This window comes from Pagrus pagrus (assembly GCF_965226575.1).
Source record: "Pagrus pagrus genome assembly, chromosome: 4".
Lineage (NCBI taxonomy): Eukaryota > Metazoa > Chordata > Actinopteri > Spariformes > Sparidae > Pagrus > Pagrus pagrus.
Window position 1 is genome coordinate 30207466 of NC_140188.1, and position 23007 is coordinate 30230472.

Here is a 23007-nt window from a genome sequence, read left to right on the forward strand (position 1 = left end):
GCTAGTTAGTTCAGTTAAGGCTGATTTGGGTTTGCACGTAGGCTCTACGAAGAGCCATTGCCGTAAGCTATGGAAGTGGCCTACGCTGTAGTGAGCATTTGACATGGTCGTGGCGTGCATTTCTGGCTGTCCTGAGAAGTTTGCTGGCCGTACTTTCTCCTTTAAACACACCGACCCATTCAGCTTGCAGTGGTGTGTCTGGTCTATGCAGCGTTGACAGGCAGATTGTCTGCAGGGAGGGCTGCCACTTCGTACACTCCCAGCTTGAACAACTTGGTTTCAGTAAGCCGGTGTTTTTCCACCAGGCTGCTCGTGAAGGGGCACCCTGCCCTTCGGACATTCAGCCTGTCCACTTTCCCTCACCCAGAGACAATCCGGCACTGAAGAGAGGAGGAGTATAATCCAAGAAGAGCAGCACCCGGCCGGTCAGGAGGGACTGCAACAGTTGAAGAGTGCAGTGTGTTTATTGGGGAAACTACAGGTCACAATCCCCATTTGCACCGCCGCTAAGCACCAGAGGAGAAGCCGGAAAATGCAGTGCTTCCAATCACAGTCATTACAGTCCAGGTCGCTGAAATGTGCAGTTACATTTCTGAGGAGGTGCACTTCAGGCTAAGGCGTAGGGCATGCACCTACGCAGAGGCTACCCGGTATGTACGGCATTAATTCAATCCAGATGCATAAATCAAACTTTAGCCATGTGGCTCGTGGTCCTCACTCAAAGCACAGAGAGGTACTGTATTACAAGACATTACCGGCCGGGACTAGCTGGTTAGCATGCTAACTTCAGTAAATATCTTTGCAACACAGAACATAGACATCTTTGACATAATGCCATAAGTCTTATTTCTTCACATTCTGTAGATAATTTTGTGAATCTTTCAATGTTTTAAACTATAATTCTTACATAGTGCACCTTTAATGTCAGACATGTCTTTCTTTCTTTTTCTTCAATCCCTGACAAAGTCTGATATGTTCTATTTTATAAAATTTTATTCATTAAACATAATTTTTTCAAAAACCCAAACCAAATACTGTATATTAGTATTGGTATTTTAACATCTTCAATGCTCATTAAGCCGTCAGTCTTACATTGAAAATAGGATACTGTTTTCAAATGGAGGTTCCTCCCTCACCACAGCTACTGAGCATGTTTTTACATGGATGTGTTTATTTCAGAAGTCTGAGCAGAGATGTTATTCTAGCGTGGGAGGAGTTCACTGAACATCTTAAAGGTTTCAGAATTCCATTAGTCTGGATTTCACTGGTTGGTTTCACTGGTCCACAGTAGTCTAAAGGAGTGCTCTGGAAATCATGGAAAACTTGAACATTTTGATTGGAACTTATGGGTCATTATGAAGTATGTCTCCTCCAAACATTGGCACAATTGTTGATATGTACCCACAAGTCTGGACACAAGAATCCTCAAGAAATCAAGCTTGCACAATAGAGAGAAGGAAAGGGTTGTTACATTGTTCTGTATGCAGACATTTGGAGAAATGTTGCACAAAGTTTCCTTTTGGTTGTTGCGGAGGATAGGTCGCAGGAAAAGAGAATCACATATTGACATAAATGTGTTTATTTGACCATTTTTATAGACAAAAATCTCAAAGACAGCAGCATCTGCCATGTTAATTACATGTCCAAGGTAAAAACTTTACAAAAATAAATAGCTTACAAAGGAAGCTGTAATAATAAAATAGTATGGTCCTTCACTGAAGGGATATAGGCCTAATGCGCCACCTCTTTTGTTCTGTAACATACTGTAAATTAACAACAGGAATGAAGAAATCAAATATACATACAAAAGTCTGAAAACAACGGTGAGTGTTTGCATATGATGCATTAACAAATGAAAGTCTGGAAATGAATAAAATTAATGTTATTTTTCATATACACGATAGATAGTATGCTTATCACTTAACTTAGTAAAAACACCTCCAAAGAAACATTTTTGTACCAAGTTTTCTCTCATCTGCATCATAATGCACCTGGGAAAATGATCAGTCTGAACTACGGGGCAGAGGGAAATTCTCTGTCATGGATTTTTCTGGTCATCATCTACGCTGATTCCTTTTACACAACGTGTAAACTCAAACTCTATCAATTTCTATTAATTTCTACGAGGCTGGTTTGGCACTGAAACAATCTGTTCTGATTGTAGGCTCATACTTGTCCAAAGTCTTGTCAGATTTAGTGTCACTGAATGGTTTTCCCATAGTTCAATAATGTTATATTTAGGGATAAAGACAAGACATCTTTATCACAATCATTTGACATGAATCACATTTTGGTATGTGTGTAGAAAAGAGAAGCAATCAAACAGGAGCGCATTTCCCCAAGGCTTAAAATCCCAATGTATCAATACTACGTACCTACCTAACCTTAATAACAGGTAAATGGCTCGATCAAAGCTTTATAGGGGCTTGAGTTCTGTGGAGGACAATTGGAGGTATATTTACATTGTGCTGGTGTTTGACAGCAGGTATCATGCCATTGTTCTAGCCCCACTTTAAGCGACAGCTAACTTAAAAAGACATGCTGTAGATTATATCAGACTCCATCCAAAAAGTTAGTACCTGTTTAAAATGGGACTAGAAAACTTCTGTTTCTGGAGATAACATACACACAGCACCTTCATCTAGCATCTATACATGGCACCACATGTACATCCTGAGGTAGATTTCCATTGTTTCGTTTCTCAATAGTGGTTGCAAAATGTCAACAAAAGATGACAAAACAATATTCAGGCTGAAGCCCTTGATGTGACTTGATGTGACCAGTTGGTAGCATGGACGGGTTACTAGGAAATAGGCTCCTGGGCACAGACATGTAAAAGACCCCCCACCCCTCCTACATAGAGGCCAGACCCCAGACTGAAAGAGACACAAAATGATCTGATGCGTATGAATCGCATTTTGCAGCTGAACCAGAACTCTTTGAATCTCAGAGGTACAAAAACCAATTAAGACATGTTGTTTGTAGAGATCTTCATGTTTTTGCAGTCATTTGGTATCTTTGTAGTCATTTTGTGTCACTTTTTTGACACTTTGTGTCTCTTAGGGGTCGTTTTGTTGTACTCTTTCTGTGTGTCTTTATGGTAATTTTGTGTCCCTGACACGTGACCCTTTGAGCCTCTGGGCCTGTGCCTGGTGTGCCCATTCTGTAACCCATTCATGGTTGGTGAGTGCAGTCAGACCATAAATGGAAAGTTCACTGACTCATAATCCTCATAAGCACTCTTGGTTGTGACATTCTCCAGAGACGAGCTCTGGGATTTTTTTCGGATCACACTTCTCTGGCTCCACAGTCTTCCCAGTGTAGTCTATGCAAAAGACGCTGCGACGGCGTTCCCCCTGACCACAAGTTCGTGAGCAGGAGGACCAAGGTCCCATCTGCCATATGGGGCATGGCAGATCTCCACAAGGCCTAATGTCTACAGGCTTCAGGTCGTAGTCGCACTGGCTGGAGAGGAAGCCTGCACTGTCTCTGCATTCAACACTCCTCCTGGACCATCCAGAGCCGCAGCTCTTGGAGCACTCAGACCATTCCCCCATCACCCAGTCAGGCACCCCATATGGATGGATCACATGCAAAGAAGGCAATGAGCCCTTCCTCTCTTTGGACCTGTTAAAGGTCACATCTCTGGGGATGAAAAAGGTATATTTGACCTTGGGAAGATTATCTTCCCCTGCGGTGGCCAGGAGTTGAATGGTGATGGCCTCCTTCAGCTGCCTGAAGCTCTGGATCCTCTCCAGCGTTGTGGAGGAGCCACTGTACTTCAGCACTGCACCCAACACAGGAATGTCCTGCTCCACCGTGGACACAGAGAAATTACCATTGAGGATGTAACCGCCATTCTCTCTCTTTATAGCCAGATAGTTTCCATCATGTTTGATTCCTCTGAGGCTCCGCTGTTTGATGTCAATATTAGTAGCTCCAACAGGAATTGTGACAATGTCACTGTATCCATAGCTGGTAGAGAAAACAAAGAACTGGAGTTAGATACTGTACCCACTATGTTTTCTTAATTTAAAGAAATGGTTCAACAGTTTGGTTAATGCACTTATTTGTTTTCTTCCCGGGAGTCAGAAGAGAATTTAAGTAAGCGTTAAGTACAGAGTTAGAGCTGAGAAGCAATTAGCTTAGCTTACTATACAATTTGGAAGCAGGGGATAGCAGCACACCTGACTCTTAAAAGTTCAAACATCTGCCCACCTGTAAAGCTCACTGCTTAATGCAGTAGTTTGACATTTTGGGTAATATACACATTCTGAAAGAAGCGGGCTAGCTTTCCCCCTCTTTTCAGTGTTTGTGCTAGCAGACTGCTGGCTCTCAGCTAACATCTGAAGGACAGCTGCCAAAGTTCTATCAATCTTCTCATCTGACTTAAGAGAACAAAGCAAATAAGCTTATCCCCCAACATTTAAAACAATTCCTGTAACACCTGTAAAAAACCTGTAAAAAAAAAAAAAAAAAAGACTCTTCGTCTTTCAGTTATGTAACTATTTCTTGGCAAACAGCAGATGAGGGCAGTGACTTCACAGGGAGGTTAGCATGCAGCCTGTGGTGTCGCTGTAAACGCTCTGCACAGAGGGACTGGCTGGATTTATGAACATGATTTTATGAACATGTAACTCAGAAGAAAGCCACAAATAGTAATTTTTACATTTTTGTTAGTGAATGGATTAAACAAAAGAGATAAAATGTGTTGATTTGTAATCTTACTTAAAGTGTAGGCTAGCTATGCTATGCTACACTAATTGGATCTCCACTCCAGCTACACTGAGTGCACAGATGCTTTGTTTTCTATCTATCCTACTCCTCTATCAAGAGAGAAATATTTGTCTTATATAAGCCATTTGTTGGCAGTGCAGGACTTTACTTCCTGGAAACCCAAACTAGTACCCAACATATGAAGTGCATATGAAGATGTTGTCACGATATTGTAAACTAGCAGTGCTGGAAATGAGGTGTTGAAAGGTTGTTTTTTTTAATGTGTTTATCATTAATAATAATAAACAGTGAAAGAAAATGACTGTATCACAAACAAAGTCAAAATGACGAAAGCAACACAAAGTGTGCAGCAAGTTAAATATCGCTGATTCAGTGGAAACTCTGATTGCTGCAGAAGTGTTTTCCATGCTACGATCTCCAAACAGATTAGAGACTAGTCTTACAACTGAATTAAGCTGTGCTTATGGATGATGGTGCACTACAAGCAAAACCCACTAAACTCAGCAATTATAGTACAGTACATTTCAGTGAATTTAAACTTTACTTCACACACTAAAAAACACTGGGCTAATAACTGCCCTAGTTTGGGGTGAATTTATCAATTGCCAAACTTGACTTGACGCAGTACCAATGGGATGTTTAGACCCAGTGTGAGTGTTATTTTTACATTACTGTTGGGTTATAAGATCAAAATCTCTCTGCTGAATGTTACCTACCCACAATGTCTGTGTAAAATTAACCCTGTATTGTGTCAGTACTACATTTAACCCAGTTTTTTTTTGTGTGTGTATCATTTTCATTTGTGAGTGAAGCTTTTAGAGAACTTACGTTGCTTTGTTGTAGGAGCCAGTGATCTTCCTACAGGTGACACCACTTCCTCCACACACTCCACACTTATCCAGTCTCTTGTTGGATCCAATCAACTGGTCACAGCCTGCCTTCACACACTGGCCTTGGACACACACCGATGTGGTGTCAGGGCCACAGGTCGTGCCGTCAATCACCTGCAGGGACACAACAAGAAGATGTTCTGTCTTCTTCTTTCTTTTATCACAAGTGTTAAGTAACAGATTCACCTGCATCTCGCAGATTTTGTAATGTTTGTTCTGTTCTTAGCTCATATTCTATATCAAGATGTAGAGACAATACATTTTGACAAAGAAGCTTAACTAAAGGTCCACATTTGAGATTTTTCTGGATATTTCAACCGATCTCTTCATCAGAGGATAGCAGTCACTGGTTACAATCCTCCTGCTTGTCCAGGACCTAATCGTTACCTCCAGCTGCTGTGCAGACTGTGTCTCCATGTCCATTCCCAATTTTTACCCCTACCTCTCGGTTTTGAGTGCCGCCCCTGAGTTCCCCTCAGAACAGAGTTACAAGGGGTAGTGGTTGAAATCTCCCCATATGAAATGGGACAACCCCTCAAGACCTCCATGTCATCAGTTGTCGTCAATTACATTAATGTGTACAGACACGACCGAACTTTCTCTTGCGTTATTGTTGCAGTCCTGACATTATCACAATGCCATTTACCATTAACAGTATGTGATGGAGATGGAAAAGCATGGACGCTCGCAATTCAATTTCATTTCATAACCCTCCCTCAGTTTGAAGCGTGCCAACAGGATTCAGGATGGCCTATTTCTTGCCGACAGAGTAGTAGGGCTAAGTGGTGGGGGCAAGGGGTGTGTTGGGCCTGTAAGATAGAAGATTTTTCCAAGTTCAAGGAGAACTTTCAGACTGAGGAGACAATAATGTTTAAAATACATGTTTTTCACTTTATCCACTGTGATGTCAACCATTTTTTTTACTTTACAAATACACATATATAAAATCTGACTTCTCTTTGCAACCAGTTGAGCTGCCCCCTGCTGGCCATTAGAGGAAATACAGGCTTGAGGCACTTGTGCATTGGCTTCACTTTTTCCGTCCAAATTTTAAACACACGTTAACTTTTACAAATTTTACATATTTAGCATTCCTTCATCAGGATGCCGTTGTGTTCTGAATATGTGCATAAACTTTACCTTAGATTCAAACACCTTGAATTCACTGCTGCCTCTGGCCCTGCAGAACAGCTTACATCGGTCTCTGGGAGAAACACCAGCGTACTTTGGTATCCACTGTTTCATATTCCCATTGTAGTCCAGGTAGTTGGGACTGTTGTACTTCTCACACTGCTCCTCTCTGAAACTCTTTCCTATAGGTAAAAGATGAAGAGAAGATGAATGTGTGTGTATGTGTGAAAATATGCTAAATACCACACTATCTATATTTTTATATCAGTCACAAATAGGAGTACGCAGTTTGATGGAATATCTGCACTACACTGTAGGTCAAGCTGATAATGGCCTTAGAACTTAGAAATAGTCAAGTCTAGAGCTGACTAGTCGACGATGAATCAACTTGATTAACCGATTAACTGTAGGGCTGCACGATATGGTAAAAAAAAATAATACTGCAATTATCTAGACATTTTCCAATTGTTATTATCTGTGATTTTTCTGTCAGATTGCAGATAAAATAAACTGTGCTAGTTCGGCTCTGATGCAACATCCTCTCACACAGTGTCCCGCCCACAACACTATCTGATTGGTTAACACGTCACAGTTAAGAGCCTTTAAAGACTGAATAATCTGAACCGCAGCGTAACAAGTAACTAAATGTATCAAATAAATCAGTGGAGAGGAGGTATGAAGTAGCAGAAAATGGAAATTCTCAAGTAAAGTACTTGAAAATTGTACTTGAGAACAGTACTTGAGTAAATTGTATTTAGGATTATTTCATCACTGACAAATTTAATTTCAATTTCATTTTTACTGCAAATGAGTATCTGTCCCAAACAGTTTTCCTACTCCTTGATTACTAATATTCGTATCGGCCCTGAAAAAGCCGTATCGATCGACCCCTAGTCTTGACAAATATTATATACAACCACCTGCACCTAATAACTTGTGCGCACAAGTTATGTGCACACATCTTCACGCATCATCTTTAGGGGCTCCTAAATATACAGTAGGTGGCTGAGACAGCATGCCACTTACATAGTTATAGAAATAATAAGCAGTTTGATGATATGTTTGACTTGTTTATTTGTTACATGCTCCTGCAAGATGTGCAGTGAAGCTTGGGGTGGTGTACTCCTGAGGCTGTGCTTAATAAGTTATTGTGCAATAAAGAGAATAATGAGAATAACAGTACAACAAGAAGCAATATAAATGAGACATATTCAAGGATAAAACACACTATATATGCAATGAGATCCTCCACATGATGATGACTGATGATGTTATACTTCTACAATATTATCACCATTCCAGGTTTTCAAGGATTTATTGTGTTTTTCTACCATGTCAAAAAAAAGTTAACACTATAATAGCCATCATTAATAGATGGTGCATTTATAGTTAATTAAACTTGGCCATCCAAATAATGTTTAAACTACTCAGGATTTATTAATCATTTACAAGTATTATCAACATCAGTTGACCTTTACAATAAACAATTATTTAATAAATGGTTTATAAATTATTTCACTGTTTCTTAACTTTCAAATATCTTTGAACTAAAGTTTAATTAACTATAAATGAACCACTGACCATTAATGTATGATGGTTGTTGGAGCACCATTGAATATTTATATTCAGTTTGAAAAATGGCATTACAATGGTGAAGTAATAAAAAATAGGAGAGTATTGTTTTTGTATCACAACACTGACTGTCAGCAGGGCCAAGTTTGGGTTTTTGAAACCTGCTTGGTGTTGTTTCTCACCTTCGTTGTTGTCACAGGGCTGCGTGTTGCAGGACTGGTACTGAACCCTCTGGCCCTCACAGTACTTCCCTCCATTCTGAGGCACGGGGTCAGTGCACTCCCTGTAGGAGAACTCCACCCCACCTCCACATGTTCTGGAGCACTGCTGCCACGGTCCCCACGAGCTCCAGCCACCATCCACAACCACCTGCGGTCAAACACAGCGAGAAGCGAGGGAAAAAAGAGCAGTCAGAGTAGTTGGTTAGAGCTTAGTGCCAAAGGCAATCTCAGCTGTGTAGCCTAAACCACAGTCTGGGCTTCTGGGTTTGAGGCCGCACAGTGTGTTGGCGTGCCGAGACTTCAGGCTAAATCTGTGTTGAAGTTCGGCACGCGCCTGCTGTCTGCCTCTACCCACATTCCTACCACATGTGTCACTCACCACTCGTGGAACCTGCCATGCTGCAGCTTCGTATGGCAAAATTCATAGTGTGTGTGTGTGTGTTTGTGTGTGTGTGTGTGTGTGTGCTTGCTAACGTGGGTGTCCCTTCCAGAAGTTTTATGAGTTTGGACCAGCTAACATCCCAACTGCCAGCACGTCTGGGTTCATAAACAGATGTGTGATCATAACACAAGGAGAAGATATCAAGGCAACCAAACTAAAATGAAACACTGAGATGTTTAAATGTTCTTTAAGGAAATATAAAAAAGCATCACGCAGCAGCTGGATTTAAACTCACCAAAGTTCAATGATGCTGTAATCTGTACTTTCAGCCTGTACTTCATTCATATATTCCTACTTAATACTGCAAACAGCTGCAATAATGAAAAGTGTTATATCCCCACTAACTGAGAGAAGGTATTTCCTTTGGGTCTGATTGATGACTTCTCTTCACAGGCTGACCTGGAGATTTTTCCCTAAATCAGGGGATTTCCAGTGGAAATCAAACACATCTTACGGTAACTGATCTGGAGCTTTCAACTGAATTACACAGTCGTCGATCTTTTTTTTAACACCTTTTGTCCATGTTGATTAAGTTGAACTTACAAAAAAATCTTACTCTCATGTCCATGTAGGAGCTGTTATAGAGCTTTAGATTGATCTTCTTTTTCCAAGGTCAAGAGTGAACTTCGACCCTCAAAATCGTACAATATTATTAATCAAAGAGAAAAATGTTTCAAATAAGGGAAAATCAACAAAGTCGGAAAGTAAATGTCATTTTTGTTGCAGAATGAACTGTGGAACTTAGGCATACATTAATCACAGACATATCGTCTACATGTATCAAAAACATCTGTCATCAATGTGCTCAGGGAGTCTCAAAGTTGCTGACTTATGAGTTTTACGACTTCATACTTGATCACTCTACTTTTCTAAGTAAATGAGCAGTGTGCTTCAAAGGAAATGACTCATCGAAACCTACGGGCAGTTCTCAGCAGCAAACAAGTGCAAGCAAATAAACATTGGCAGTCTGCAGTGAGAAGTACACTGAGAAAGACTGCAGCGCTAACTGATGTCATATTACATCCTCTCAAGTGTGAAGAGTATAGCTTATCGTCTTGTGTGTAAAAGCTGCATTAATTACATTATTTTATTTTTTTAGGCAACATTAGCATTATTTTGGAGGCGTATGTAGTCTTTTTTCTTCTAGTTCTGTTTTGTTTTCACCATCTCTGGAGAAAAGACATCTGGCTCATTAGCTGCTAAATGCTCCACCGTGTTTACTTTGTCCAGCTGTTGTTTGGTACTGGTCAGGTAAAGTACCACAGATTTATGAGAGAAACCAAAACAATACGCTCAAAGACGCTATAAAATGCTCATTCGTGCTGTGGGGAACTGCTAAAAAGGATGAAAATTTAATTTGAAGTAAACTTCCACACACAGTCAGCCCACTGTTCATATAAAAATGTTGATTAGCGCAGTATACAAGTAGGACTGTCAGTTTAACAATGACCAAAGCTAAAACACAGCATAACACAATAAGAGTTGAAGAGTCGGCAAACTAGGTAACTAGCTAAGATTAGCCACTGTAAGCTAGCAGACCAACTAAGGCTCATTCCCATTTCCAATTTTTACCCCTACCCCTCGATTTTGGGGTTGCGGTTTGAGGGTTTGAGAACTCTCCCTGTGAAATGGGACTTGAGCAAGGATGTGTTGTATTGCTTATGAATTCAATTTTTCAGTTGTTCGAAGACAAACATGGTATTTCCTCTGTAAAAGTTATTGCTTTGATGACATGCTCCACTCGTTTCAGGTAAAGAAGCAGTCTTACCAGCGGCTGCATCACTTCCTGGGTCGGCATGCATGCTCCATGGAGGCAGGTCCCGTTGATGCTACAAGCAGTGCCGTCAGCCCAGGGCAAGCTGCCGTTCTTGGTGGAGCACTGCACCGTCCCGTCCTCCTGACACCACAGCTGGCTGCAAATATCACTGTCGGAGGTGTTGGGGCAGTGGACAAACTCTTCTCCAAAAATCTGCTGGCATTGCTGGTCCAGGCTGTACTTGGTGCCTGGCAGCTCTCTTGGTAACGGCATGGTACTCTCTGGGACATCCAGCAGGCAGTCCCCTGTGGTTACAGTACAGAACAACACTGTGTGAGGCTGATTACATTGTGGTTTATGGAGATTATGGTGTTTTTGGAACTGTGATCATTGTAAATGTGTTGCTCTTTGTGTGTGGCATGACCACACTGGAAAAATATTCAGGGCAAGTTGTGTCCTGACTATAAAAATAAATAATTGAGATGTAGCTAATGAAGTGCAGTTTTATAGACGGCCTTGTGCTCTGAATCTGGATATGTGACAGCTATTCTGAATCTGACTTTATTCATTGTTCCTCTAACAATTCTTTATTACATTCAATAAGCTTTGTGTGTTGAGTTGTCGATGATGTCCACAGTTCGGAATGAACATTCTCAGCCACATGAGTTTTTGTTGGAGATATTTTCCAACTGATAAAGAACATATTTTGCTGACACCAGCTGTTGCTTTTGGCTGAGGAGGTGAAGAACAGGAAGAAGTCCATTGTATGACTCAGTGGAAAAGAGGGTTCACTGATAGGTCTAGCAAGGATACAAACAACACAAGATGCACAACATGGGATGGGAAGAGGGAACAACAGAGGCCAGAAAGAGAAAGAGAAAGAAAGGGTGAGGAAAGGAGGATGTGGAAAGAGAAGATGTGGAACGCAAGGGCAGTATAAACTATTCCTACAACCCCATAATTAAAGGGGAGCGACATGTTTAAGCAGGAAAGACATAGTTAGAACGTGAGAGGAATAACAGTGTGTTTTATTCATCTCTGAATCAGCCCTAATAATAGCTACAGTGTGGCGACAGATGTCCACGCTGGCAGAAGGTCCCTACAGGGCTTCTCAGTTTCTCATTTACTCAGTGTGTAATTTTTAACACGCTGGGCGACAACTTGAAATATTTCCTACCATGTCCGTTGTCAAAGAACTCTGTGATGTAGAGAGCGCTGCAGGGAGACCAAGGCGCAGTCTTGTTGAGGCTGACAAACAGAGGAGCCATCAGGTAATGTCCTCCCAGATCTCCAAACAGCCTCTCACAGGTCTTGGAGTCGTCGTGAGGCATACTCAGAACATGACCTGCAGCAGGAGAAGAGGCACTGATTTCAGGTTCACAGATACACAAAAGTTATACAGTTACATACAGTTATGAATGACTGAAAACGACTTAACTTGCCTATTACACAGTTTTTCCCACAAATCCTACACCCACACCAGCCCAATCATATGACAATAAATATTAGCTTACCAAGCTCATGTGCAGCTGTGAACGCGGCTTGCAGCCCGTTGTCTTCGATAACTGAGCAGCTTCTCTTTGGATCGCACATCGTCCCGACATCAGCCACACCCAACGTGTCACAGCTCTTCTGTCCACAGATGTCCTGCAACAAACACAGAAAACACTGAGACTGGGGTGCCAAGGTCATGATAATGAAGCTGATACCAGCACTGAGATTTCTTTTTATTAAAACTTGCAAAAGCAGACGTTCAAAATCTCAAGGTTGAGGTTGCAGACAGCAAACACCCCTGGTCTTGCCCTCCTCTATGGTGGCTGCAAAAAGCGCAAAATGCCCTCTCTAGAGCCAGTGTTTGGTTTGTCCTTTCTGGGCTACTGTAGAAACATGGTGTTGAAACATGGTGGTAAAACATGGTGGAAGAAGACCTCTGTCGATATGAAGGCTCATTCTCATAATAAAAAAACTCCTACACACTGGACCTTTAAATGGGACCATTTAATTTTCATGGCAAAAAAATTGTGAAATTATGAGCATTTGTGTTCACCACATCTGTATTTTATATTATATCTTATTAAAGTTACCAAGTATCTAATACAGGTTGACAAAGGAGTGGCGGATTGTATGCCAATCTGGTTTTAGTGGCATATGCCAGTTTTTGTATGTCACTGCTGATTATGATGTCACTGCCGTGGGTGAGGCTGGAATCACATCAAATCAGGCGGTGTGGCGAAAATGCAGGTTTTCCCAAATAATTTAAATGAGGGCAGTTAGTTTTTGCTGCGGCGGTGCTAGCCGCAGGGATCTCCAGAAAAATATGCAGCCGGCTGCAGCACAAAAAGTTTAAGCCGAAAAAGTTTTTACCACATTGCGCTAGACACATCACATAAGCTGGCAATCAGACCGGCAGCATGAATGACTAAAACCACAGTGTAACCACAGTGCACCAGTTTAAAACACATCTGTGGGTGTTGATGACCACTGTAGGACTTACTGTGGCAGTGGCATGACCACAGATCAGAGGCAGAGCAGAACTGGTCAGTAGTGGGCATGTTAGTTAGCATGGCTTAATGCTACAGAGGGAACACAACGGACATTTCTCTGTGTAGCGCGATGTTTCCACTTGTGATCACTCAGTTTGCCCCAATTTAAAACACACAGTAATGATCTGCCTCGTATCCTGGTTGTTAACAGTTATTTTTAATCCATCGACGAGGACAATCGATCACTAGTAGGACCACCATGCTAGAAGCATAACAACATAGCAGCTTCTCCTTTCGGCAAACTGATCAACGGGGTTCACAACACGTCACACACACGGACCATAGAGTGGCAACCCCACACATCCGCACAAGCCTGCAGCAACACCTGATTTCATCTGAATGTACCCTGACTTTTAAACAGCTTGTCACTCTCCCACAAGCAGATGCCACTTTTTTAAATCATGTACCAGTGGTGTGCTACTCTTGTTTTACTTAATTAATTTAAACTCTTGGCAGTACACCACTTTGACGAGTGCAAGTGTGACTGCTGGTCAGCCATCTTATAGTTTTTTTGCTAGCACATACACTGCCCCACTGGCTTCTGACAATTATTACAGGTATGTGTCACTGCTGACTGTCAGTTTGTCGCTGCTGTGTGCCGCATAAAAACATCATACAACTTATGTTTCACTGACAGGTGCCACTTTTAATCTGCAGGTACTGTGTCAGACAGGCAGTTAACGCCTTAATGCTATACTGTGTCAGCTGTCACTGATGTAATATGATATACTTCTAGTTCCAGCCAGTCCTCATCAGACAAATTACCACAAAGGTCGACCGTGAAAGCAGCTAATTATGATCCAAATTTCAGTTTTCTTTTTAGGTTGCAACTTCTAGTGGCTGTAGTAAGTATTATGGCAGCAAAGGAGAAGGTGAGGTGACGGAGTATAAAGAATAAAGAAGCCCATAAGCAGGGGGTTGGGGTGGAGGGAGGCATTAGGACAGACAGACACAGGACTGCTCTCCTGTGTGAATCCAAAAATCAATGTTGATTTATTTTAACTTTGTAGTTAAGTTACATAACGCTACTGAAGTTACATACTTAACCAAGTAGTTTTAAAGCGTAAACCCAACTACGTAGTTTTGTTGTCTATACCTAACCAAAACGCAACCATATGATGAGGGTCCGATATGCCTGTCGTTGGTATGCTCCTATGGTCATGGTGTCTTGGAAACGGTGACATATGTCGATTTTAGGAGTCACTTGCAATCAGCCTATTTATTTTTGGTATAAGGATGTGTTGCTAGTAGCTAAGCTACAGGGACTACCTGTAGCCATATTAGCCCTGTACAGGTAGTACAGTGAGCATGGCTTTGGACAACATTTAACCATTTGTGCTAGCTATAAAACGATGGGCATTAGATCAGTGTTCTTTTTTTTAGCAATTTTGTGTCAGTATTAAGTATTTAGTTAGTGTATTAGTGTATGCTAGTATGAACCATTACACCACATGTGCTATTCTAATGGCAGCAGCATTCTACAGTGGCATACGTATGACTACTGCTCATAACAAATCACACACATAGCAGCACATGATAATCAGCAGTGGTGTATGCAGTATTTCAAAAACGATCAGTATGTACCAACGGACAGAGTTATGTGGCCATGGAACACGAGTGACATCATGAGTGCCATAAGCCAGTGGAACCACAGCAGCATACCAAGAACCACCAGGGACATACCACTCAGAAGTGACATATGTCACTAGAACAAAAGCTGCATAGTATGAGCCACTTTTTGATTAAGTCACTGCTGCCAAACAGCTTTAGTGTCATGGAACACTTAAACTCTCGACTGAAATAAAAATGCATAATTTTATTGGATCCAATTCAACTATTTAATTAGAATCTGTTTAGGTTAAGGTCTCTGCATGGATAGTCAGTGTTCCTCAATTAACCTGTGGCCAAAACACAGTGGACAACAGACTTTTTTCATATCCCATGTTTAATACATGGCCATATTGGCGTTGTTGTGCAGTAAAGCGAGATAAGGCCTTTTTCCCTTGTTCCCTTCATATAGCTGGCAGAGTGGACTATCAAAGAGTTAAAGACATTATTCTGTCAAAAAGTAAATCCAGTAAGTATATGGGCACGCCTAAGTTACTGCTGAATTAATCACATAGAATGGCAAACCTTCACCATCTATTTATGTCCAGTTGTTTTTATGCCATATTTTAAGAAACAAATCAGAAACATGTTGCTCAGTGTTTCCATCATAAAACAAAGTCAATAAATATCCTCAGCATGCAGCTGTCCACAGCTGTGATGTGGGAACATGAACAGTGTGGTGTATTAGAAATCTTTCCCTGCTTGAGAAGACGCCTGGCTGTGTAGGACGGAGATGGACACGTCCATGGCCTCGCCTCAGCCAAAAAAAAACCACAAGGCAGAACCCTCAGTGATGTAAAAGACATCTGGACTTGGAGCATGCCGTTTGAACACAGCTCAGCATGTGTTTGTACACCTTGTTCCACAGTAGCGTCCATCACTCATGTATGCAGACACACAGACGCAAAGCAAGATGTATGGGTCAGAGCAAAAGCCACAGTATTGCATTTGCAGATAGTGCAGACAGACATACAGTACAAGCACGCATATAGAGCATGAGACCACATAAATGCATGAGAAAATATTTCCACTACATGCAACAGAGAGTAAGTTTTGAGTTTCACAACAGTAGCAACAGGCTTCCCTCCTGACTGTGGGGTACATAGCATACATTTTCAACCCTGACCCGGCCACACACTCAAGACCTGACCATTTCAAGTGTCCTCATCATGTCAGAGCTGATTTGTGGCGGCACTAAAGTTAGCTCATCCACTAGGAACCTTCCGTCGTCTACATTTCAAAGCATTTCTCAGCAGAAATGGAAAAACAAACACAAAGCGGGTTTTAATGAGTGATGGTTTCCACGATTGAAAGCTGCTTACACAAATCCAACACAGGACTGCAAAAGCCCATATGTTCCATTCATCATTTCCCTGATCTGATGTCAGATTTACGTCATTCAGTAGGCGGATAAATGCCAAGCCTGTCATCAGATCAGGCTGCAACCGGGGCACTTAGCTATAAAAACGTAATAACAGAGAAGTTACTCTCCTAATGTATTGTCTGCTAACACCTTGTCAACATCCACATACCAGATGGAAGAAGCCAGCCAAATGCAGCAGGACAAGCCAACCACCATTCAAACCCTGGGGACTTGTGAACTTATTTCCTGTCGAATCACCCATAAAGCAGTTTGTTTGCTCTCTGTTGACATTCCCTCTGCTTGGAAAAGATTACAACTACTTTGTCCCAAAGTTACCTTTTCAGCATCCTTAATTTACCCAGAGGACTACAGAGGCTTTCCTCAACCTCACCTTGTTTCATCTTTTCTCTGATCTCACTCATGGACTGATAAAAATAACCCCAAAAGCAAAGGTCTCTTTTTCAGCTGGGACTCCCACTTTAAACCAACAGTTCACCCAAAAATGAAAATCTTCAGTCATTATCACTTCCCCCCGTGCTGATAGAAAACAAAACAGCATTGATATTAGATGGGGACTGGGGGATGGGGGATGGGGTTCCACAAATGTTTTGTGGACTACAAAACTTCACCTAACTTCGGCATGGAGGTGAGGAGATGAGTCTTCATTTAAGCAAAATTGTTACTAATTGTTTCAGGTCATTGTTGTGTGGTTGAGTCTGCAGCCTCAGAATCCATATAATGTACCGCAGCTGCACTGAATTCCACCAGGGTTTGATTTGTGACTCATTCTTGATGGGCTATTGTCTTCTGCATGGAGAACATAATGTACCACACTATCATGGGTGAGTGGACTGTCTATTCTAATAATACACCGTCAAGCACTTACAACATTGTTCGAGTGTTTCGTGCACTAAACAGAGCATGCTTTGTGAAAAACCTCGCCTATGATAATGTATCACACTTTGTGTGTTTTGAAACCTCTGTGAGCCATAAGGCCCGGTACCAGTGTTAAGATATTCTGTGCCGATAATGATCAGTTCAAAGCTGCACTGATCTTGTTTGGCTTTTTAGCCACTTGGGGGCAGAGCTTCACAACAAGCTGAAAACCAAACATGGTTTGTTCACCATATACAGCTGTTATGGCTAAATTATCTCAATTATATAGACTGTTCACACATTCAGCAGACACAACGAAACACTGACATTTATTTAGCGTCATGTTTCTGGCCACTTGAGAATCTATGTCCAATATCCAGTCTCCTTTTAGTTTTGTTTTGGTTGCCACCAACTCCAAAGAGAAATATCTGTTTTTTTAACTGCTCCACTCGTACTCACCAGTCTGTAACTAACTTTGGTTGCCTGCTGTTTGATCAGTTTAAGAGATATTTCTCTCTGAAAACTATCTTCTGCTGCTTGAAATTTTCAGACCAGAAAACCAAAACATGAGCAATATCCTTTCACATTACTCACAGGCATTTCAGTCATTATTTTTTATAAAACTATTAAATAGTGCAGCTTTAAATGATAGTTTCATGACTGAACACCAAGCATTTCCTGTAGCTAAACCTTTCCAGTAAAATCCACAATACTACTGCTCCTTTTCATACAACACTTGGTGTTCCCCAAGGATCATTTCTCAGGCCACTGCTTTTGAAATTCACATCAACGTTCTACAAAAACTCAGAGCTCATTGTCCACTTCTTAGCTTTTTCTGATGAATTCAACCGCAATTTGCTGTCTTCCTCAGTGGATCAAGTTTGCTCAGTTGTCGTCATGGGCGGATAAGGATGGATCTTTGATCATCTGATAACGTGATTATACATGGGAGATGGCAACCTCTATCTCTGTTCAAAGATGTACTTTGGCGTCAGATGCAAATGGCCCTCTAGATATTTCTCGACCGTCCACTGACTTCTGGTCAATGAACTTTGACCCCGTCTCAGTTGATGCTGTGAACAGTTTCAGTGTGTTCACAGACAGCTGATGTCTGTTTCCAGTGTTCATTCGGCCTCTAGTCTCGGGTCCTTGTTGTTTTTGACATTTGTTAGTCGTAGATGGAAGCTCTCAAAAAAAGCTGGGAAGTGGACCTTGAGTTAAGATCTGCTTTTATCATAATAGTGCTTCCAAGGTCAGCAATCATCTTTCTTGTCTCTCATCAAATTTTAAATTTTATATGTGGATGATGGTATGTTTTATTGCAGAGACCTCAACAGCCAGTCTGCAGCAGTATAAAGAAGCTCAACCAGGTATTTACATGCACTCACCTCTCTGGTGAAGAGCATGGCGGTGTCATAGTGCTCTGGATCCCTCTGGCTTGGTGGGTTGAAGAGCTGCTGCCAGGAGCAGAAGTTCCTCAGAGCCACGCCGCCGTTGCTGGAGATCTCTGGGCCGACCTCCTCGTCCTCCACCACCAACATCTTCACCAATACCATGTTTACTGAGTTCTTTATGCTGGGGTGCTTGTAAAGCTGGGCAGCCATCGACATCAGGGTCAGAAGGTAGTGCTGGTGAGGATTAAAGATAGGACATTTAGAAACTTCAACTTCCTCGCTCAAGCCTTTTACAAAGCTTGGACAGCTCAAAAACACAGTGATGGAGGGATAAAGGGAGCAGGGTTTAAGTCAAACGCGTGAAGGTCACGTGGTGCATGACATCATGCTCATGTTTTTATGCTTCTGGCAGTAGACAGCCCAATCAATATCGTGTTTTTGTGGCCAACAGTGATATTTGAGTTGCAGAAACTGATATTAACTTATCTTTAACAGATCTACGTAACATAAACTAACAGCCATGTTTTTAAAAATTCCTTCAAATTTGTTATCTAGAATTGTGATCGTGATTCGTACTGAGCTGGAAACCCTATGGTTAAAAAGTAGAGAGAAGCTTATCAGCGCCCTCTGTTGGACAAACTATATAATGGCAACACACAGTTACAATGCTACATTTGTAGTTTGGGCTGTAGCATGCTCTTTGTTCGCTCTAGCATACATTCCTTTAACTAGCTGAGCTCTCTTTGAAATCCCCCCCAAAAACCTGTTAAGTGTGTGAAGTTTTTTTGTTGTTACACATTGTTACCATGTGGCAGCAAAAATTTGATAACGATCAATTGAAAAAGAAAGGGAATAGGGTTTAATATAAATAGTTACTACACTGTAGTGCAAGTTTCTATTATATCACCAGACACAGATGAAACTGTGTCAAAATGTGATGTCTTTGGCCTGAAAACTGTATAATAGTATTCTGGGGGATGCATATCCATATCTGTGTTGTTATCTACAGTATTTTTTGCCTTGCTGTACAGGAACAGCTCTCTCCTCCAAGACGTTGGCCTGGAGTTTCCTCCCGGCCCAATAAACTGTCTGCTGCCTTTAAAGGGGATGAGAGGAGCAGATGTGATCGGTCATTATGGAAGTCTGGACGTCTATGTTTTCCTCCCACTAATAATGTACAGTATCGGTCCAGGACATACTCTGTTGTAAGCACTTATATCTATATGACACTAAAGTTAAACAATATTTTGCACCTCACTGTCTTCTTCTCAGTGAAGAACTCAGTAAAACTTCCCATTTGGCTTCATTAACTCTACAGCGTTGTCTCTAAATAGTTTTGGTTCAGTATCCATGATTGTGTCATGGGAGGTAGGGACGAGCAGAGTTTTCCACAGTGCTGTCATGGAGTTGTGTTTGAGTGGAGAGCTGGTAAATCACGATGAATGTGGGGGATTGTGTCATGGTGCGCACTGAAAAGTCTTCCATCAGTTTTTTTTTTTCTTTTTCGAGGGCGGGATAATATTCCTGCATAAAAGCTTTTTCCACATGTGCTGTACACACACCCACAGAGCCACATGTTGATTTTCGCCTGGGACTCAAAATAACTAACACCGCCCCTGCTCGTGGAACGCAGGGTAAAAAGATGAAACCTAAAGTAATTGATCATTTGTAATGAAAAACTGATATAAATCAGATTATCGGTCTAATGTGACCCTGGTGCCTGGTTGCCTGTTTACTTAACTTACTTAGTGTGGCATGAGGCAGAGGGTTTGGCAGCTGGGAAGCTTGTTAAATACAAACAGACAAGGATCTGGCAGCTCCAGACTGTAGCAGGACCAGGGATTGTCCTACTTTTGTTTTAACAGTTCTTGGTTTAGCTTTCAGATTAAAACAGGACAAATGTTAGGTGTGGGTGATGATTTCAGAAGTTTTGTCATACAGTATTATATCACCATTCATACAATATTGTGTATGTCAAATATTGGATGTTTTAAATGATGTGCGGAGGAAATGCTCAATTTAATGAATTTATACTACTGAGTAAAAACAGTTACAGAAGAGATATTGTGGGCCTTGCGAGTCTTCCCTGGATGATGCTCAGGCTCTGCTGCCAAATCGTGACCAAGTCCTGAAGAATGCGCTTCAGCATTGCTCGCGTTGCTGTTGCCTGACCTCTTCCTCAGCCTGTGGAAAACAGGGAGCCCACCGACTTCCTCCCAAGCTGCCTCATTGCCAAAACATGTTTTATGAAGCAGCTCGGAAAAACAAACCTGTCACTGCCACTGTGGCTAAAGGCTATGACTCCTTACAAACTGGGTGGAGAAATGAAGGGAAAATATGACGTTTGTTTATGTAATCTGCTAAAATAGCTATAGTTTGTTTAGGTACCTATCAACAGTGTGTGCAGGAAAGAATGAGTTCATCTGTCTGACCTTTATTTCATCTCCATAGAAGTGGGTCATGGTTGAGTCTGCCACCACCAGGGTCTCTATGAACCGTGGCGCGGAAACAAAGCGTCTCCGGCGAGGTTCCCTGTGTGCGTCACTGTCGCCGTGCGTAAAGCTTTCCCCATTGTGCTTCTCCGCTCGGCTCTCCGCCGCCGCATGATCAAACAGGAGGGGAACACCGCGGCTTTTGGTGAATGTCCTCCTCTTGATGACATGCAGCTGCTCTGCAGTGTCTGGCCCCAGGCCGCCACGAAGTTTGGGCTCAATTAGATACTCTTTCCCCTCCGTTATGAAGGAGCCAAAGATACCAGAGCACAAACTGACAGATACAACCGAGTGCTGATCGTCATCTACGCTCCCCGAGTAGAAGCAGCTCCTAAGCTCCCCTTCACTCTCCTTTGTCTGGTTCATGAAATTCTGGAGACCCGCTACAGGTTGGACACCTGAAGCGCTGCGTAAAGCGCCAACATCTCTGGCTTTGATGCGCTGTATGGTGAAGGAAGGCGAGATAAAGCTGGTGTCTGGAATGAGATTCAGGGTCAAGTCCTTGCCAAAGGCGCTGAGGATAAATCTCGGATGCTCCTCGCTTCTCTTCCAAAAACGACCGCTGACTCTTCCATTTATCCGAACAGGTACAATATCCTCTGATTCAAATGGAGTGGGGAGTGCCGCGTTCATTACGCACAGGAGTGAAAAGATCAGACACACAGTGGAACACATCTTCTGCAACTGAAATTGCACTCAAGTGTGTAAAAAATAAAAAATAAAAAATAAAGAGTTTATTACAATTTGTGTCCTTTATATCTGGTCAGTGGCGCGTCTTCTCCAACCGAAAGGGTATCTTCTCAAATCGGCTCTTTTCACATTAAAAGTGATTTCCAGTGCTGTAAAGCCAGTCTTGGTCAAACTATGTGGTATTTAATTTCAGTCAATCTGAGTCGTCGTTTCTAATTTCCAAACCAAGCTGAGTCTTGTTGTACCACTCACCAGCACCGCTGCAGTCTGGACACATCGGGGGTATTTATACTTTCTGCTCTTCCCTGGACATGAGGGGGGTTATTTTTGATATCCTCCGTTGCTGGAAATTCTCCTCCCACTCGCATTTCGTGAGATACTCGCGGATAAAACGGATCCAATGAGAATAGGCCGACACTCCCCCCTTCTGCAAGAGCTTGACAACCGTGCTCCTATTATTAACCCAGCGTGCTATATGGCAGGCAGGACATCTATACTACGCATAGCTGGAAGTCCGCTACTCGAGTTATTTTGGAGCCGTCTGTGAGTGGCAGGCCCCCACAGAGTCCGGAGCCCCCACAAGGCCGGGCTGCTTTATCCCCGCACAAAAGATCACCGCTGGACAGAGAGAGGCGCTGACTGCGCTTGGCGCTGACCGCCACCTTCAACACTGGGGAGGTTTCATCACATCAGTGCAGCTACAGAAGGAATACTATTATTTAATCACGTGTTTTTGCACCACAACTCTTCTGCAGAGAAACGATTTTGAATAATAAGATTTAGAAAACAATCTTTATCAGAAAGAAACATGTTTTTCCTCAGAGTTCTTTACATAAAGAACCATTTTAATACATTTACTGTGCGTGTAATGAAGCAATGACTCAAAGAAACCTATTTCATTTTCTTCAAATGTTAAAACAGGGACCCCAGTGTTTGAATTTAAAAAAGGTTTTTACTTGGTACCCATGCATCTCCTCCCACCGCCATGCTGCGTTAGAAGCATTTTATCCACGATGCTTTGTTTTCTGCTGTAATACGACACATGTTGGGCCAGGCCCCATGTAAATCACCAGAGTGAGACGGTTTGCAGAACACCAGCGTCTTAAAATGATCCTGGAGGTGCAGTTTGACTCTGTGACCGCTAGATGGCGCGACAGTACAATAAAGCTGCACCGGCGGTTTGGCGCACTGAAGCTCCACCGGAGCTCAGAGACAAACAGGTGTCGCTCTCTGCCCGCAGTTCACTTTGCATTTGTCTTCACACTGTCTCTGAAGCATGAAGAAAGATCATG

General features: G+C 42.1%; 1 protein-coding gene across 1 annotated transcript; it reads right to left on the bottom strand.

Annotated features, from left to right (window-relative positions):
* Nucleotides 1-1563: 1563 nt before the first annotated feature.
* Nucleotides 1564-21962, bottom strand: LOC311255670 (A disintegrin and metalloproteinase with thrombospondin motifs 8-like). The gene is made up of 9 exons (XM_084350320.1): nt 20966-21962; nt 18528-18767; nt 12264-12396; nt 11927-12094; nt 10762-11054; nt 8513-8699; nt 6768-6940; nt 5566-5741; nt 1564-3975 (listed from the first exon to the last, which is right to left on the bottom strand). Exons 1-9 carry the CDS (start codon nt 21698-21700, stop codon nt 3231-3233), a joined length of 2850 nt encoding a protein of 949 aa, XP_084206446.1. The 5' UTR covers nt 21701-21962; the 3' UTR covers nt 1564-3230.
* Between the last annotated feature and the right edge of the window lie 1045 nt (nt 21963-23007).

What these genes read in the sequence shown, in the direction of transcription:
- LOC311255670 (XM_084350320.1), bottom strand. Translation starts at nt 21,700, where the DNA reads ATGTGTTCCACTGTGTGTCTGATCTTTTCACTCCTGTGCGTAATGAAC. An exon ending in TCTATGGAGATGAAATAAAG is followed by an intron (nt 18,768 to 20,965) that starts GTCAGACAGATG and finishes AATCCTCACCAG; the next exon opens with CACTACCTTCTGACCCTGAT. An exon ending in GCCCTGTGACAACAACGAAG is followed by an intron (nt 6,941 to 8,512) that starts GTGAGAAACAAC and finishes TTTTACCTATAG; the next exon opens with GAAAGAGTTTCAGAGAGGAG.